Raw genomic sequence first — 16,593 nt, forward strand, 5'->3', positions numbered from 1 at the left:
ATTACAGCAATGTGCTATGCTGTACCATCATATCTGTATAAAGCATACGGGATAATTCCTATCTAACTTATAATTGATTTTCTCTTTTAATGAAAAAAGTGATATTAAGTGTACCTTCAGCAGGCTTGTGGCAGTCCGTCATTGGCCCAAACCAGTGCAGCTGGGAGCATCACCCGAGGACAGCCAGCGACAGCTATCTAATATACACGGCAGTTACAACACTGCGAGCCAATGAGAAGAGATGGTGACCAAACACACAACTATGCTTCACCCTAACAACACTCCAAAATCTCAACACTGGATTTTGGCTGCAGTGATTTTTTTTATTTTGACCAAGTATTCGGTGCAGTGCTCTTACACAGTGAAAAGATTATGCTTACGGGTAATGACAGCATCCAAACTTGTAACTGCACTGAGTTTCCACTATGGTGACCAAAACTACAGCAAAGCAGATGAGACACTTGGCCTATTCAATCACATCTCTTACAACATCAGCACCTCAGCAGGGGACAGGCTGCTCCCTCCCCCAGGTAATTCCCATATTCCTGAAGTACAGATCAAGCCTGGCAGGTTTTTCCTCCCTGTGGAAGAGGAATCTTCAGCAAGCAACCTGAAACACAATGCCTGTCTGCCAGGTATGCTGTCACCTTTGTAAGGCAAGTCTTAACTCAACTTTGTTCTTCAACTGCCAAGGAAACCTAGAGGTAAAGGAAGCTGCACTAGCAACCAAAAAGGTGGCTCTTCCCCCCAAGCTGTTCCTGGGTTCCTGGACAAAGACAAAGCCTTGGTTGGGAACAGTCATCCTGCAGAAGAGATGTTTCATGGAGTTAAAAACTTCTCACACAGCTTCCCATAGATAATAGAATTAGTTCCTTCCCATGAAGAGCTTAGTAAGCACAATGAGCAATCAGGGAAGAGAGACGTAATACTGTATTAGCAAAATGACATATATTGATTCATACCTTCTCAGTTCAGTTTCCCAGGAACTTTTGTTACATCAGCTTTTTAAATGAAGACTTCTCATCTCCTCAGGATTGCCTATGGTCTTCTCCTCAACCAAAAGTACCAGCCTTTTTGTTTTCCCACAGTCCAATATCCCAGGAATCAACCCACCAAAAGTGACAAATAGCCCACTAAGTCCCCAAAGATTTAAAGCATCCCACATGACAAGTTCCGCAGGTTCCCCACACCATCTCCACAGGTCCTTCCATTTAGGACCTGATTCCAAACCAGCTGAAGTCACAAGGACCAGCACTTGTGATACATGGCCCTAGCATTCACTCTATGTCTTCTGAGCAACAAATAAGTTTATTACTGGCACCATCCACTCCGCATCGTATTTCCTATCACACCTAAGGGGAAAAAATGCCAGTTGTCTTCAAGTGGACTGCTACCTCAAAGACAAGCAAAGCCATTAAGGATTCAAAACTAAAAAATAATCTCCCCTCAGCAATACGCACTTTTAGAAGTTATTTTATAAGAGTTCATTTTACTATTAGACTTCCTGGCTACAGATCAATCTATCTAAGAGATTAAAAAAAACCCCACATACATAATCATACTTAATACAAAAACAATCTGCTACTAAGAACAAGAAATCTTTTCAGTGCTATTTAGGGAATAGATTTAAATAACATTCAAGACTCCATAAAGATGTATAAATAGAGATACTACAGAGATTCCTTAAGCTGAAACAAAATCCTATTCCTTAGCATAGATAAGGAAAATAATTCACCCAAACAGAAGGTGCTGGTATAAAGTACATCAGTGAGAAAACAAGCTCCCATCTCTTCTAACAGTCATCAACACATCTGATACAAGGGAAGATCTGACAGCATTCGCACACTCAGGAGCATTGTACCATGCTTCTTTGGCTGGAGAGAAGGCTAATTCTCACACTAATTAGCATTCATTGTATTTTCTTCATCATCTACTGAAACATCTTGATAGTTATTCATTGTGCATGCAAAACAATGATGTGTCCCTTACAGCCAGTGTTTACGTGCAGCTTGCTTCCAGCACAGTAATGCGTTATCAAAACCATGACGACCTAACGATCAGGAAGCAAACACTGGCTATACGAGGGGTTTTATTGTAAGAATTGTACCAATAAAACCTTGGATCACTTTCTACAGAACCCGCACATTGTATTGTACGCATATAAAACCTATCAGACAATCTCAGATTACCTGGGGAGACACAGGTTATCAGCAGAACGTCATCTCACCAACATGCGGATTGCATGAGAATCCCAGAGAACACACCGAGATTCACATCCACAGTATTATCAACTACATAAAAAAACCACACCTTGCTACACTGTCACTGTTCATCATGTGAAACATTCTTGAAAGCGTGGCCAGAGTGCTTTTATTATTACTAAATATATAAATGTGTTAGTTTAGATGTTTACTCCATTTCAGAAGAAATAATTGCTTTATTTTAATATTGCTTTATTTTAAACTAATGTCTGGACATAAACCCTATCAATGAGATGCCATTGTTGTCACGCAAGGAAGTTCCCTGTGTTAAATCTAACACAAGGCACAGATTTAAGCCTGGTCTGTATTAACTGTATTCTTTAAATTTGACAGGTAAGTCACAAATCCATTATACCTCTGGTCCAAGCAGGCACCTTCCACCACCTCCAAGAAAACACTGAAATTATTTCCTTGAAAAACAGGCCAGATTCTCAAGCAGTGCTTTCAGGTATTGCTTAAAACTATTGCCATACTCATAACATTAAGCAACATTTTAAATCTTCCTGTTATGATGCAACATAAAGGAAATATGGCATCCATTATTCATGTTTTCTGAGCGTAACTCAGTGTTAAATAACCCTTTGTAGCTCACTGTATACCAGGGACTTCAAACTCCTCAGGTGACAGGGTACATGCTTCCAAGAAGTGTAGAAAGAGGCCATTAAAAACACAGCGTCTGCACAAATTGCCTATTTACATTCATGGGTCTAGAGGGTAACCGAACCTACTGAGTTTCTGAGATGGTGAGTCCACCGAGGACAGACGCTCCTACACACTGTTATGGTTGTACAAAACGTTGTTACTACAGCGACAGCACGTACAGCCCTGCTTACCCTCCGGACAGGCGGCGGGTACAGCCCACACGCTCTCCTCTTCCTTGGCACGGTGATGCAGCAGCGATACCCAGGAAAAACAAGGTGTGATACATTTGAAAGAGAAGGAAAAGCAAAAACATACTTGCACCCAGCAGGAAGTTTGTGCCTTTCAAACTTGCAAAAGAGCCATCTCTGCTAAGCAGTCTGAAAGCGTTTCTATCACCTTAAAACTCTCTCTTCCTTTCCAGTCACACCAATGTATTAGGAAGACCTTCCCAATCCCGAGTTCAAGTTTACTGTCATGAGTAAGAGCACAGTTAAAGGGAGCACAAGCAACTTTAAATAAACCAGTCAACTCTTCTCCAGGCTGAAAGGCTTTTGAATTATGCTCACTTGCAGCTATTTTTATATCAGATATTTTGACATTTATGATGTATACGTATCCTTTGTCCTTTCACTGAGCTAGGATGCCATGAGTCCCACTTGTTTATTAACAGCTAGATCTGGGTTGCTAAATGTAAAAAAAAAAAAAAGCAAAACAAGGGCAGATGCCTTTTTGGAGTGGAACTAAAACACTGAACGCTAGCTTTAAAATCATGCACCGTCAACTGACTTCAGAAGTAGAGTTTTTCAGGACAGACACTTCAAAGAAAAACATCTGTAAAAACCTTATTACACTCTTTGAAAAGTCATCTGATGAGCTAGAAAAGGAGAAATATACTAACAATAAAGAGCACGTAGAATTTGCATGTGATCCAAATGCATGAAGTAAACCAAATTAATTAAAAAACAATCATGACGGCTTTGGGATGAAGCTACCCATCAGGCGGGCAGCATTTTACAAGACAGAGATAGAGAGAACTTAGGAAGCACCATCCAGGGTTTGGGGTCTGAATGTCTCCTGATGGAGAAACATAAGAGAAAAAGGCGAGGAGGAAGACGGCTGCTGCTGGGCCGGTGACAAACCATCAGGGGCGCAGAGTGCATCTCTGAGTCATCGGCACATAATAGAAGTTGAAGCCATGTGAACGCCTGAAATACGGCACGGGGAGACAAAAGCAAGACAAGGTCAAATTGTGGGAGGAGTAGGAAACACCAGATGGGGATGGGGGGAAGATAATCATGAACGAAAGAATAGCAAGATGTTAGAGGCAGAGAGGTCATGGAGAACAAGAAGAAAACAGGCATCTTCCAACGTTTCAGTGACATAAATAACATGTAAATAGACAGAAGCACCCAAAACAGACAAAGCGCAGGAGAGGCTGAGTTTGTACAACCTCATGTAAGGGAGACTAGACTTGGCTGAGAGCTGGAACAAACAAAATTGAGTACAGAAGTTAAAGGTATGGCAGAGTATAGCACTCCAGCATATACTACTATATAGGATAAGTAGGTCATTAAGGAAAAAGCCCACAGCAACAAAAGCGAGAGCAAACGAGTTAATGGGGCAGTTACTGGCCCCACAGCTCCCTGTGCACACCTACAGTTATATTGGTTTCATGCACGTCCCGTAGGCAATGAAGGCAAGAAAGCAGGTTTTTGAAAGTAAAGAATAAATCCGTCTGGAAAGCCAGCACTGAAAACTGACACAAGGAGGAAAAAACCTCACAGCATATGTGATGCCAGCTGCCTCTGCAAATACTCTTAAGCTTTTTGAAAAAGAAACATATTCATCCAAACAAAAATGCGAGCAAACTAGAGCTAAGCTTCTCAGAAGCTATTGATTACAGAATTTATAATAACAGCAAAATTAATCTTAATTTGGCAAACTGCAATGCTGTCATGTAGTCTAAAACCCAGCAGTGAAATGGGGGGGGGGGGGGGGGGGGAGGCCAGACACACAGAGATCCAAATCACTGGTGAATCTCAGTCTTCATAGCCCCAGGGCAGATTTCTCATTTTCTGTGTATTTTGCAAGTAGAGGTAGATGGCTTATCAGCTTCCTAACAGGATCAATACGTAGATGAGGAAGCTTAATAAGGATAATAAAATTACAACAGCCAAAATAATCTAATTTATGGAGTGCAGACAGGATAAATAACACAAATGCTACAAATAAAAACTCTTGCAAGCGGTAATATTTACCAAGTGAGAGTCGCCAGCACAATATTATCAAGGAAACCTTCTATATTAAAAAAACAAAACACAACACTACTGAATTCTCTTTATATTCCTTAAAATAATTGTGTTTCAGCACAAGTTTCCTAGAGAGAATAAATTGCTAAAGTTGATTGAGGTGTACAGAAGGCCATACTCCACAACATACAGCACATGAGAGCCTTTGGCACCAGAATGTGTAAATACACATTCAAACGTTTAAATATAAATTGAAAGAAAAATATATACAGGATATAAAGATGGAAAACTGAAAATAATCAGAAGCAAATAAGCACACCAGCCCTCATACACTGACCACCGCCAGTGAAACACCAGTTGTCCAGGCTTGGTGGCTCAGTCTGTGTCCTCCTCGGGTCTTGCCCATCACCGAGGACACTTGAAGTCACTGACTGATTTGAACCCTGTTTGACGCACGACAGAGTCTCAAAAACTACTGAAAAATAGTTACCAAGAGAGAAGAGCTGCCTTGCCAGTGCTCCCACCACACAAAGGGCTTTGACATGTCCCGTCAGACACGACTTGGACACCAGGTGAGCCCCAGTCCTTGGACTACCCAACCTGGGGAAGAAAAAGCAATTGCAACCCCAAGGCCTAAATCCATGGGAGACATCTCTTCCAGAACTGCTTGAATTATAAGTTCCTGTATTCTAATCCCCAAACGAAGCATTTCCGAGAATAAGAAAGAAAAGCAGCTAGATCAGCCTCCTGCAAACAACGAGCCATGAGTCCAGCTGCACAGGAGCACTCGTGTTCTCCACGCATGGGCTGCCTTGCTGCTTCTTTCCCCTCCTCCTTCGCCCCACCAGCCTGTCTCTCACAAGCCAGCTGAAATGTTTTAATTGCAAGAGGTCATGAACCCCAGAAATCTCCCCATTGTTTTGGGGAAACCAGTTTCACATTGATAGTAGAAAAACTACAAAGCTCTTCCTATTTTTTTCCCTCCTTAATGCAGAAGGTAAATATTGCAGAACTCCATGCTTAAGAATATCCATAGGGTTCCCACAAACAATAAATGTTTCTTATTATTAACTGACAACACTAATTAGATTTCTAGGGACGTATGATCATTAAAAAAAAAAAAAAAAAAAGAAGAAAAAGCTAACCTTAAATCCAAATATTGTTGTGGCAGCGATAATTGTCAGCAGCAGTTTCAGATGCATTAAGACAACTCATGTTTGCTGTGCTCCTTGATGAGTTTATGTCAAAAGGGGTGTGTGCAGTCACATGGAAGCTTTTAGCTATAAACAAATCACCACAAATATACTGTCCCTTGCATCCTTTGATTTAAACTACCCACTGGCAAACTGTATATAATCCAGTCATGAGGATTTCTTACTGCTTAAGGAAACCTTCCTGTCTATGGACCTAAAACATAGACAGGATCAAGTCAAGCCTCTGCAGCTTCAGCACAGACTAACCCAACAAAATCCATTGCTGTCCGTGGATGGAGAAACCATTCACATGTGAATCCACTTCAAAAGATGCAACACCACAAGTAGCTTTTCCAAGCAAGGCAGAAACAGCTCATCTAAGTCACTTCTAGGTATTGCTAAACAGCTACAGATCAACCCCACAGCTCATCAGTGGTTGATGTAACTCCAGCTGAGAAGAGACCAGCTGCCCCGGAGCCTGGAGCGCACAGCTCTGCCCACAGCCCCGCCGTCCCCCGTGCCACGGCACAACACACGTGAAGCCAGCCCCCAACCCATGGCACGGGCTGGACACGATGCAGAAGGAAAACAAAATTCACATTCAGAAAAATAATTATGGAGGAACAGGTCAAGTGTTCAACTTCAGAGTGAAAAAGAGTAATAACTTAAAACGCATCCTGATTTACCCTTTCCTACCTCTTCCTATTTGTGCAGGGCCTGTAAACAAGATAGCAACGTACTGAATCATCTGAAAACTAATGCCACACAGTCATTTCAGATATCCAAGTTGTGCTCACATTATACCAACACATGCAAATTGAAAGCTGTAACAGGCACATTATCTCCCCAATGGCACTCATGACAAATCCATCCCATTTTATCAATAAAACATTACAAAATACCCTTTTTATCTATCACATGGATAAAAGTCAGTTGCAATTAGGAGGCTCATCATTTGCATTCGGGACCTATCACGGCAGCTATACGCTTAAAGACTTCAGGATTAATTCCAGTGCATTGCTTTGGATCCTTAAATGTTGCAGATGACAACAGACACCCATTCACCAGCTCCTCAAATGAGAGGTGAGTTTGTTTGACATAATCAAAACACAACCATGAAGGCACTTACACATATTATGTAAAAATAAAAGTATTTCTTCTCTTTGCATGGCCACAAATCCCCAGGCCCACCACATTACAGTGATTTTATGTAAAACAGCCACACTGCACACAGCACCTCCCCGCTGCTACAAGCTCAGTACTTCACCTGGTAACACGTTAAGTACATCTGGAGATTAGCATTCACAATTAGCATGTGATTACAATATTTAGGGCCAGGTTTTGGCAGGCGCCCAAGAACAAGCCTGGTTATTAGCCAGTCTGGCCCCGCATGGTATCTTGTCGGAGTCAGCCAGGCCAGCGCTCCCCCCAAACCCCTATGCACAACCAAACAGCACCCAAAATAAACCCACCACCTCTGAAAACAACCAACGGTGTGAAGCAGCGTGGGACTCTGTCCCATATCCCTGCTTTGAGTGCCCGGTAAAAACTGAGTAAAACCAGGAATCAACTTAAGTTGCTTATTTTAGCTGTTGGGAGAGCCCCGCTAGACAGACTAGTCAGTTTGGAGTTCATATTCTTTTTTACTCCGTTATACAATTCCACTATTTAACCTCTTACACTCTCAGAGACCACAAGTCAAGTGCTACGTCTGTGACTAAAGGCTAATGGATTAATTATTTGAGTTAAAATAGGGTAAAAAGGCTTCTGGAGAAACCCAGAGCTGATCTAAGGAGCCCAGCACTTCTCAGCCCCTGGCTGGTGCTTCCTCAGTTGGATTTTGAGAATTTTCACCCTTTCTACTACATTCACCTTGTGAACCTTTCCCAAGGACCTGCCCCACCCAGCGTGGGGGGGGACAGGCTTGCACTGTACTTGGTAAATTAAAACAAATAAAAACAGAGTGAGAAGCTGCGAGTACTCCACCAGGTCACTTCCTTCAGAAGAAAGCTGAAACATTCCCCAAATGCACAATGTTTTCTAGCATTTGAAGTCTGATGTTTATCTAAAAGAAAAATCTGTGGACATTACACGCAGAGGTTAAGCCCCAAGGACAACATGCAACTTCAGTGAGCAATTTAGTACACATCTGTAGTGTTTCATCCGCAATTAGATATCATCCACAAACTGGATTTACCAAATCTCTTACTCATAAAAGCAGAAGGAACATTGACGCAATCAAATGGAGAAAAATAGTGGTGCAACCAAACTTAATTTTTGCTTTTAAATTAGATGTATGACACATTTTTTTTAAAAAAAGTGCTAAAAGCCATTAATTCAAGAACACCCTACTAAGACTTGTATTTATAACTTAGTACTTTCTGCTAACAAAATGTCCTACTTCAAAGCAGATCCTTCCTTGAAATGACCTCAAAAAAGTTCTGAAACAAGTTCTCAGCTTTGGGCCCTTGTCCTGCATAACTATCCCTACACGAATGCTCTCATTAGATGATGCGACGGTTTAAAAGAACTGGCACCTTCTGTAAATGGATGTTATTGCTTTTAATTGCAGCCATAATTATGGGAGTGCCTTGCAACTGAGTAAGGCCGCATATTAAGCAAACTTACTGGAAACTTCGCAAACTGCTCCGCAACATATTGGACAAGCACCAGGAATCCCACTACTGGTATTTATTCAGTCCCATCTACAGCTCTGCGCAGAGCACTACAAAATCAATCACCCCTACACGGATCGCTCTGAGGTGGACTTGGTTTAGTGTGGTTTTGCCTCATGTTAACTAGCCTCTCTTTGACACTCAGCAATATGTTTAATTCAGAATTATTGTTTTTAAAGATCTAAAAATCTTAAAGTCTCTTCAACATTTTTCTTCCCCTCTCCACAGTCTGAAGAGCCACACAAACACAATGGGACCTGCTACCGAGTCAACACGGAGCCAGGCCAGGAGGTGTTGGGAAGGCGGAGGGCGAGCAGTGTCCATCTCAGCAGCTCCCTGGCACCGCCAGCAAACCACTGCTGATCGAAGGCGCCGGCACAAGCATCACACGAATAAGGCCAGGAACAATGAAGGGTTTTAGCTCAGCCACGGGTACGTGGTGGCACATCACTGCATTTCAACAGCTGAATCAAGGTCCCCCCCTTAGTCCGGATGGTTTGTAAACCGTCAAACTTACTTAAATCCATTTCCAAGCCTTGGGTCAAAGTTGAGCACAGACAAAATAGGCAGCTGCCCCTACTATAATGCCGGCAGAAGCAAAGCCATAGCTGTAAACAAGAGCAATCCTCTGAGTCACAGGGCTGGAGCCACAGCCACTTTGCACCCAGTGACACCTGATTTTCTACAGCACCAGGCAGCCCCAAGTGTCAGGCCACGGCTCCCTGGTCCCGTTAACAGGCCTGCATACAGCACCACGCTGCTTCTGCCTCCATCTCTGCTTCACCCTGCTGTGCAACAGCCCAGGAACGTGCCAGCTTTATCTCCCAGCCTGTGTAATGCAGTTTTCCTCGAAAGGGAGAAAAACACTCAAACGTAACCAAGACTGAGTCTGTCTTTAAAAGTTTTGGTGCCCTTGCGTCAGAGCTGTCATCCTGCATTACACAAAGTGCCCAAGGAACACGCCAGGCCCCCCAGTCCTCAGGGAGAGCAAGCCCTTTCAGAGGAACGGCTCCAACCAGCCAGCAGCCAAACCTCACGAGGCAAGATAAAGACACAGATTACGTGGTTTTTATGGTGTTGCCATTAGAAATAGGAAAAAACAACTAACTGGTTGGATCAGCATTTGCCAGAATGCTGTTTTTACAGCGTTCCTTGGCCAAAGGAAAACATCAATGATCGGAGAAGCACAACATAAATACACCTTCCCACAGACAGTTAAAAACCCAAAGAAGTCCCTCGCAGCGATTTCCAAAAATAACTCAGAAGGCAAACAGCCGCTGGCACACTCTGATTCCCTCTTTCCACACCGTATCTCCCAAACCATCCTCTGCATGATGCTGCTCCCAGCTCCCCAGCTTTGGGATGCCAGTCACCCGCACTCCTCGGTAGCGCCAGGAGGAAAAACACAGAGCAGGGTGTCCCCAAAACCACGACATTTCCCCTCCAGCCTTGCCCCGACGCACCCGACACGCGTGAGAACTCTGGGGTCAGGGGCTGCCCCGTGGGCACCCCCGGCTGCCAAGCGGGGGGAAGGGAAGAACGGCCGCGGTGGGCGCGCAGCCCCAACCGAGCAGCCCCGCTCCGGGCGGGGAGGCCGCGGGAGGCCCCGGCGGCCGGGGCTCCTACCTCGGCAGTGCCGGCCCTGCGGGCAGCCGCGGCGGCGGCGGCGGCCCCACATCTGCGGCGGCCCCTCGGCTCCGGCAGACGACGGCCCGGCCCGGCGCTGCGCGGCCGCGGGGAGCCCGCCGGCAGCCGCTCGGCGCGGCGGAGGCGGCGGGTCCTGGCCGCGGAGCCCCGCGGAGCTGCCCGCGGGTGTGCGCGCCCCGCGCGGGGCGGAGCGGAGCGGAGCGGCGGAGACCGGCCCCGGGCAGCTCCCGCCCCGCCGGGCAGCGCCGCCCCCTCCCGGCCGGCCCCGGCCCCGGCCCCGGCCCCGGCCCCGGCCCCGGGCAGGGGCCGTGCGGAACGGGCGCCCCTCGGCTCGGCCCCCTCGCGGGGCAGCGCGGGCACCAGCGCCGGGGGAAGCGTGCGGGCCCTGCCCCCGGTGCCGCCGCTGCCAGCTCGCTCCTGGCGCTTTAGCTGTTCTTTCTGCTTAAGAGTTAAAATAAGCCAAATAAACAACTCAAATAATTTTACAGGGAAATGGGACAACTGTTGCCGTTTTGCAGACCCAAACATCAACGCAACCAACCTGGTAGAAGACAGGGATCAACAATCTCCCAAGAAAAGGGTGTTTATCAGCAAGAAGCACTGAGCCAAACACAGGAGCAGCTGTGCGGCTGCTGCAGGGAGCGGACAGATAGGAGCCACAGGTGGCCCCAGCACAGACCGACGGGGTCCGGGCAGCACCACACCCCGCTGATGTCCTTGAAAACAATTTGGCAGCTCAGGGTTGGTGACAACAATACTCCAGCTCTTTGTACTGTCTTCATGTTGATATTTAAGTGTGTATGTTACCTTGTTCAAGAAGGGACTGATGAACTGCTTTGTATTTTTACTAGGTTGTCCATTTGAGGTAGGTAGGAAATAAATGGGTAGGCATAAAAGCTTTGGAGTTACGTTATCATCCTATAAGCATGTCCTGTACTGGGGTGAGGAGCTGGAGAGGCAGCATTGTGCTCAGGAGAGAGCTGTTATCTGTTCTTCAGAGCATTTGGCCTGTGGGGATAGGCAAACAAGTTTGGGAGGGGAAACACCACTACTAGTGAAAGAGAGGCCAAAAAGAAAATGTAGGAAACTTAAGAGAGCATCAGTTTATAAGGGCTTAGTAGATAAAAACCAGAATAATTTCCCCATAAGATGAAAATGGTTGATACAGGCAACCGAATTAAGATTTTTTTAAAATTTTTTTGTTGAAATTCACATGCAATTTTTCTTAAACCACATGAAAGAAAGGTGGTGTTTTGTTGGTTTTTCTTTTTTGTAAACATGGAGCATTGCACACTTATCTCCAGATGATGATGCCTCCTGTACTGAGGAAACTCGGCGGCTGAGGTCAGAATGGTGCTTGGTATCGCTTCCTTGAAGTGTGTGTATGGTGACTCAGCGAGGGTTGAGTCTCTTGCGGCTGAGCAACTGAACCCCCAACCCTGCTCCAGTCCTAGGCGGTATCAAAATAAAGCAGTAACCATGAAAAAAAACAAACTCTGGAAATCTGATTTTTTAGGAAAAGCAGGTAAGTAGGGGAGAAAAAACTTTAATGGTTGCCATAAAGTTGAGGAATGACCTTTTCTTCTTTTGTGGAACCGTCAAAGTAAGATCCAGCTCCTTGTGCATCCCCTGGAGAGCTGAACAGGTTCTTGAGGTGCTGCAGTCCGAATATTTGGCCCCATGGAGAAGGAAGTTGTCTATTATGTCCACCTGTCACAGTTTCTGCACTTAGTGAAAACCTATCCTTGTGTTTCCTTAACATTAAAAAACAAAAAGGTTTAGATCAGGAGGATTTTGGAGCTGGCATGAAGCAGCTTGAGCAGCAGTTAGAGAGGCAGGGCCAGAAATGGAGCTGGGGGGGCTGGGCACTGCAGCAGGTCACCCTCCAGTCCTTGGCCTTAAAGATGAAGAAAAACCAATATAAACACAGAGCTGCAAGGATTCCTAACTGCTTCATGTTGGTAAAAGGATTCAAAGTGATGCCCCTCTCCACCGAACTGCTAAGAAGTAGCTCAGTAACAGCCAGAAATTTTTATTCCCCTTTTGGGAGAGGAAAAGGTCCTGAGTTCTAGTTGCGGGGGCAGCCTGTAATCCAGCATGGGCTGATGGATGAAGCCTCACTGCAGATCAAACACAACTCTTGTGTTTTCTTTTCATGATTTTTGTCTTCCGCTTCGCCACGTTTAACCTCCACAGCTTTTCTTCAAGGTGGGAAGACAAACCTTTGCCCTCAGCTCCCACGATGCTCCTGTTGTCTGCTTGCAACTGGGCTTGTCCCTTCTTGTCCCAGGCGGTTTGGCATTGTGCTGCCTGCTCTGCTCCCAGAAAAGCTGTGCTGCAGGATACTAAGTTTGCAGAAGACTTAAGTGTTCTTAAAAGCAAAACACATTAATTTGCTGATAGACCAGTACCAGTATTAATAGCAAGAATTGCTAAAAATGTTGTTTTTCACTCAAGATCTGTGCAGCCAACCATTGATCGAGTGGTTGGGTTTTTGTCCAAGCTAGGGAGGTGTAATTAATTAGGCAAGCGCAACTAGGAACAGATTCACAGAAAAAAAATTATCTGATAATGTATTTGCATGTAGGAGGGCTCAGCAGGAGAGAAGAGTTCAAGGTAAGTACTCACAAAGTTTCTGCCTGGGATATTGGGTCCCAGCTTGTGCTCAGGCAGACTGAGCCAGAAGGGTCGTCCCTTCAGAAAGTGTTTGACATCGTCCTGTGCCCTCCTCAAAAAAAGTTATATTGGAAACATTTCCACAGTTACATATCTTGGGAAATGTTTCAGCCTGTGCTTTTGTGTCTTCCAAGTTTGACTGCCCAGTGTGTGTTTCTACAGCAAGACTATAGGAAAGACCACAAAAATACAGCTTGGCAAGGGAAAGCATCTGATCAGGCATGTCAGAACAACTTTGCTGTGACAAGCCTCAACTGTCTGGGGATGCTGATGCCATTCACTGTCATTTTTACAGCTTAATTATCTCTTGTTTTAGTGTGAGCCAATAATTTTTATCCCTGGATGACAATAACTTAGAGAAGTGGAAATCAATGAGATTTTTGTAACTATTTTACCTGAGCTGTGGTTGAGTTCCTCAGCTGGGAGGAACTTCCCTCATTGGGAAGTTTAAGCTGTTGGGTCCTTCGTTAAATCTATTGGGAACTGTGCAAGTGCAGGACTGTTGCATTTGGTTGAGCCAGGCAACACGACTTAATTTCTCCTTTCTCTGAGCTATTTTACCCGCCCAGATTATAAGATCCTAAAAAAAATGAGGTGGACTCGTCCGGAAGCATAGGAACATGTTAAGGTACCCCAGGACTGGAGACTTCAGCTGTTTGGGAAGCCTTATCTTGGTGAGCGGGAATTCTCATCTCAAGTCCAGTCAGACCAAAGAGCTTGCCTGGCCTTTCTCAGGCTCTTTGCAAGGGGGGAATCTTGTTACGTGCATTGCTGGAGTGCTTGTCGGGCTATTCTTGTGCTGCTTGTTCTCTGCACGGGCAGCTGTAGTCAAGTGCTGCTTCTCGATCCCAGACAACTGAGATTTTCCATAACCTTTGACCGAGAAATAAAAAAAATAATTAAAAAATCTTTCCTCACAGCCTCCCTTCACAACAGGCAGCACGTGAGGCTATATAAACATCATATTAAACACATTTTTGGCAAACTGCTTGCAGTGGTGTTGCACTTCTTTCCACTAGTGTCCGCGTAGTAGAAATAAATTACATGCTCAGTCCATGATAGAAATGAATACTCTGGTGTATAGTCCTTTTCTTGCACTTGGGAATTATTCATCAATTAACTGCCTTGTTATTTTAACTCTTACATTGATTTATCTACCAAGAACCCAGACTGAGGCATCCTGAAGATGAGATCCCTCTATTCTGTGTTATCGGTAGGTATTTCTATATAAACATGCATATGTAGAAAGAGTTTCTTACAAAACAAAGGTAAGGCTTACTTCGATAGCTAACAGATAACTAGCACGCATAATATGCCTTGTAGCCATGACTGAAGAAGAAAAGGTTTCATGACTCTTCTGACCAATATCTTGAAGCTGCTGGCAGATTTTGGTGGTAGTTCTTCTTGAGCTCACCGGGTTTTATACATTGACAGGGAAATGCAGCTTTTCAAATGAATTCATTCAATTTGAATGTAACTACTGATTCAATATTCTATAAGCGGATTGTCAAAGCAAAGTGAACAAGTGTTAGTACATGAAATAAAAAGCAGAATAGGTATTTTTTCAATGGGATTAAATGCAGCACAGATTTTTGACAGGAAAATCTGCTCCATCTAACTAATTTGATAGGGCAGCAGAAATGAGGGGGAAGGGGTAGCTCGTTTTAGGGAGGCTTTTCTGTTCTAGGCCAGTGAATGTAAAGAGTTGCTCGTGCCCCAAGAGCTGGTTTATGCAGTCAGGGAGAGCAGGTTGGTTTCAGATGACCATATTCAAAGGTCATCACCTTCACTACTTTTATAAAAGGAGACTAAGATTAAATGCAGACCCCCCCTTTTCCCAGCTGCCTTGAAGACAAAGAAGAAAATGCACCTCTCGCACTGTGTATATTCTGCTGATGCTTTGCACAACACACACTCCCTGAGTATTTAGGATATTTATGTTCAGATAGCCACTGTAGTTGTGCATCATGCACTGTGACTGCATTTAATATATTCTGGCAAAAGTCAGCCTTCCAACAACCTGCTATGTTTGATGCTGCAAGCTATCTGTGTCCTCTTACTCTACAGATTTGTTGTCACGTTGAGAAAAGCTGGGCCTTAACTATTGAACTCCCTGTTATCTCAGCTGGTATCTGCTGTGTGCAAGTATCAGTTGGTATTTATTAAAACAAATAAGATGCTAAAGAATGTATGCTTTGCATTGAGGACAGGTACAGTCTTGCCATGGTTTAACTCCAGCTGGTAACTAAGCCCCACACAGCTGCTCGCTCATTCCTCCTGGTGGGACAGAGAAGAGACCTGGGAAAGTAAAAGTGAGAAAACTCCTGCATTGAGATAAAGGCAGTTTCATAGGCAAAGCGAAAGCAACACACACAAGCAAAGCAAAACCAGGGATTAATTCACCACTTCCCATCGGCGGGCGTGTGTTCAGCCATCCCCAGGAACACAGGGCTCCATCACGCATGACAGTTACTTGAGAAGACAAATGCCATCACTCCAAACATCCTCACTTTCTTCCTTCTTCCTTCAGCTTTATATACTGAGCATGATGTTATATGGTATGGAATGTCCCTTCAGCCAGTCTGAGTCAGCTGTCCCAGCTGTGTCCCGTCACAACCTTTTATGTGCTCCCCACCTGCTCCTTGGCAGCCCAGCAGGGGAAACTGAAAAGTCCTTGCCTCCTCAGCAACAACTGAAACATCAGTGTGTTATCAACATTCTTCTCATAGTGAATTCAAAACAGGGCACTTGACCTGCTACTTGGAAGAAAGTTAACTCTATCCTAGCTGAAACCAGGACATGTCCCAAAGGTGCTTTTTTCCCTCACAATTCAATTCCAGTTTGGCTTATTTTTGCCAAATCTAATCCTGAACTCTTCCCAACAGCACAGAGGATTACAGCTATTTATGTCTCAATTGGAAATTATGACCAGTAGCCTGTCAAATCAGATTTTTTCCTCCTGAGAAGAGTTACATTCAAATGCACTTGCATTCAAATGCAATGTTCATGTAAACTGTTTTGCTATAATATTCAGTGCTTGCTTTAAGTCTGCATCAGCAGATCAGAGCAGTGTTTTGAGCACTGTGTGGTTTTATGCTTAACATGTCAGTGGAGGAAAATTAGTTTGCAAGGTGTTTTATATAGAACAAGAAAACAGCTTCACTGGCGTCAGTTCACAAGGCCTTACTCCGGCTGTTGATAACACTCCTGCTGAATCACTAATGCCAGCACAGAACACTGATTAGCCTGT

The 16,593-nt window shown here is 44.5% G+C and overlaps 1 protein-coding gene across 2 annotated transcripts in view; it reads right to left on the reverse strand.

The window, feature by feature from the left end:
- The window catches only part of LOC308044130 (6-phosphofructo-2-kinase/fructose-2,6-bisphosphatase 4), a 50,176-nt gene extending 39,348 nt beyond the window's left edge, over positions 1-10,828 (reverse strand). Inside the window, exon 1 of one of the 2 annotated variants that reach the window (XM_080350612.1) lies at positions 10,647-10,828. In XM_080350612.1, coding sequence (XP_080206738.1) covers positions 10,647-10,698 — 52 coding nt within the window. In that variant the 5' untranslated portion in view covers positions 10,699-10,828. Of the gene's footprint in view, positions 1-3,094; positions 3,130-10,646 lie in introns of those variants that run through there. The other variant, XM_080350613.1, reaches the window with a different exon arrangement.
- Positions 10,829-16,593: the final 5,765 nt, after the last annotated feature.

Source organism: Nesoenas mayeri (genome assembly GCF_963082525.1).
Source record: "Nesoenas mayeri genome assembly, chromosome: 10".
Classification (NCBI taxonomy): Eukaryota; Metazoa; Chordata; class Aves; order Columbiformes; family Columbidae; genus Nesoenas; species Nesoenas mayeri.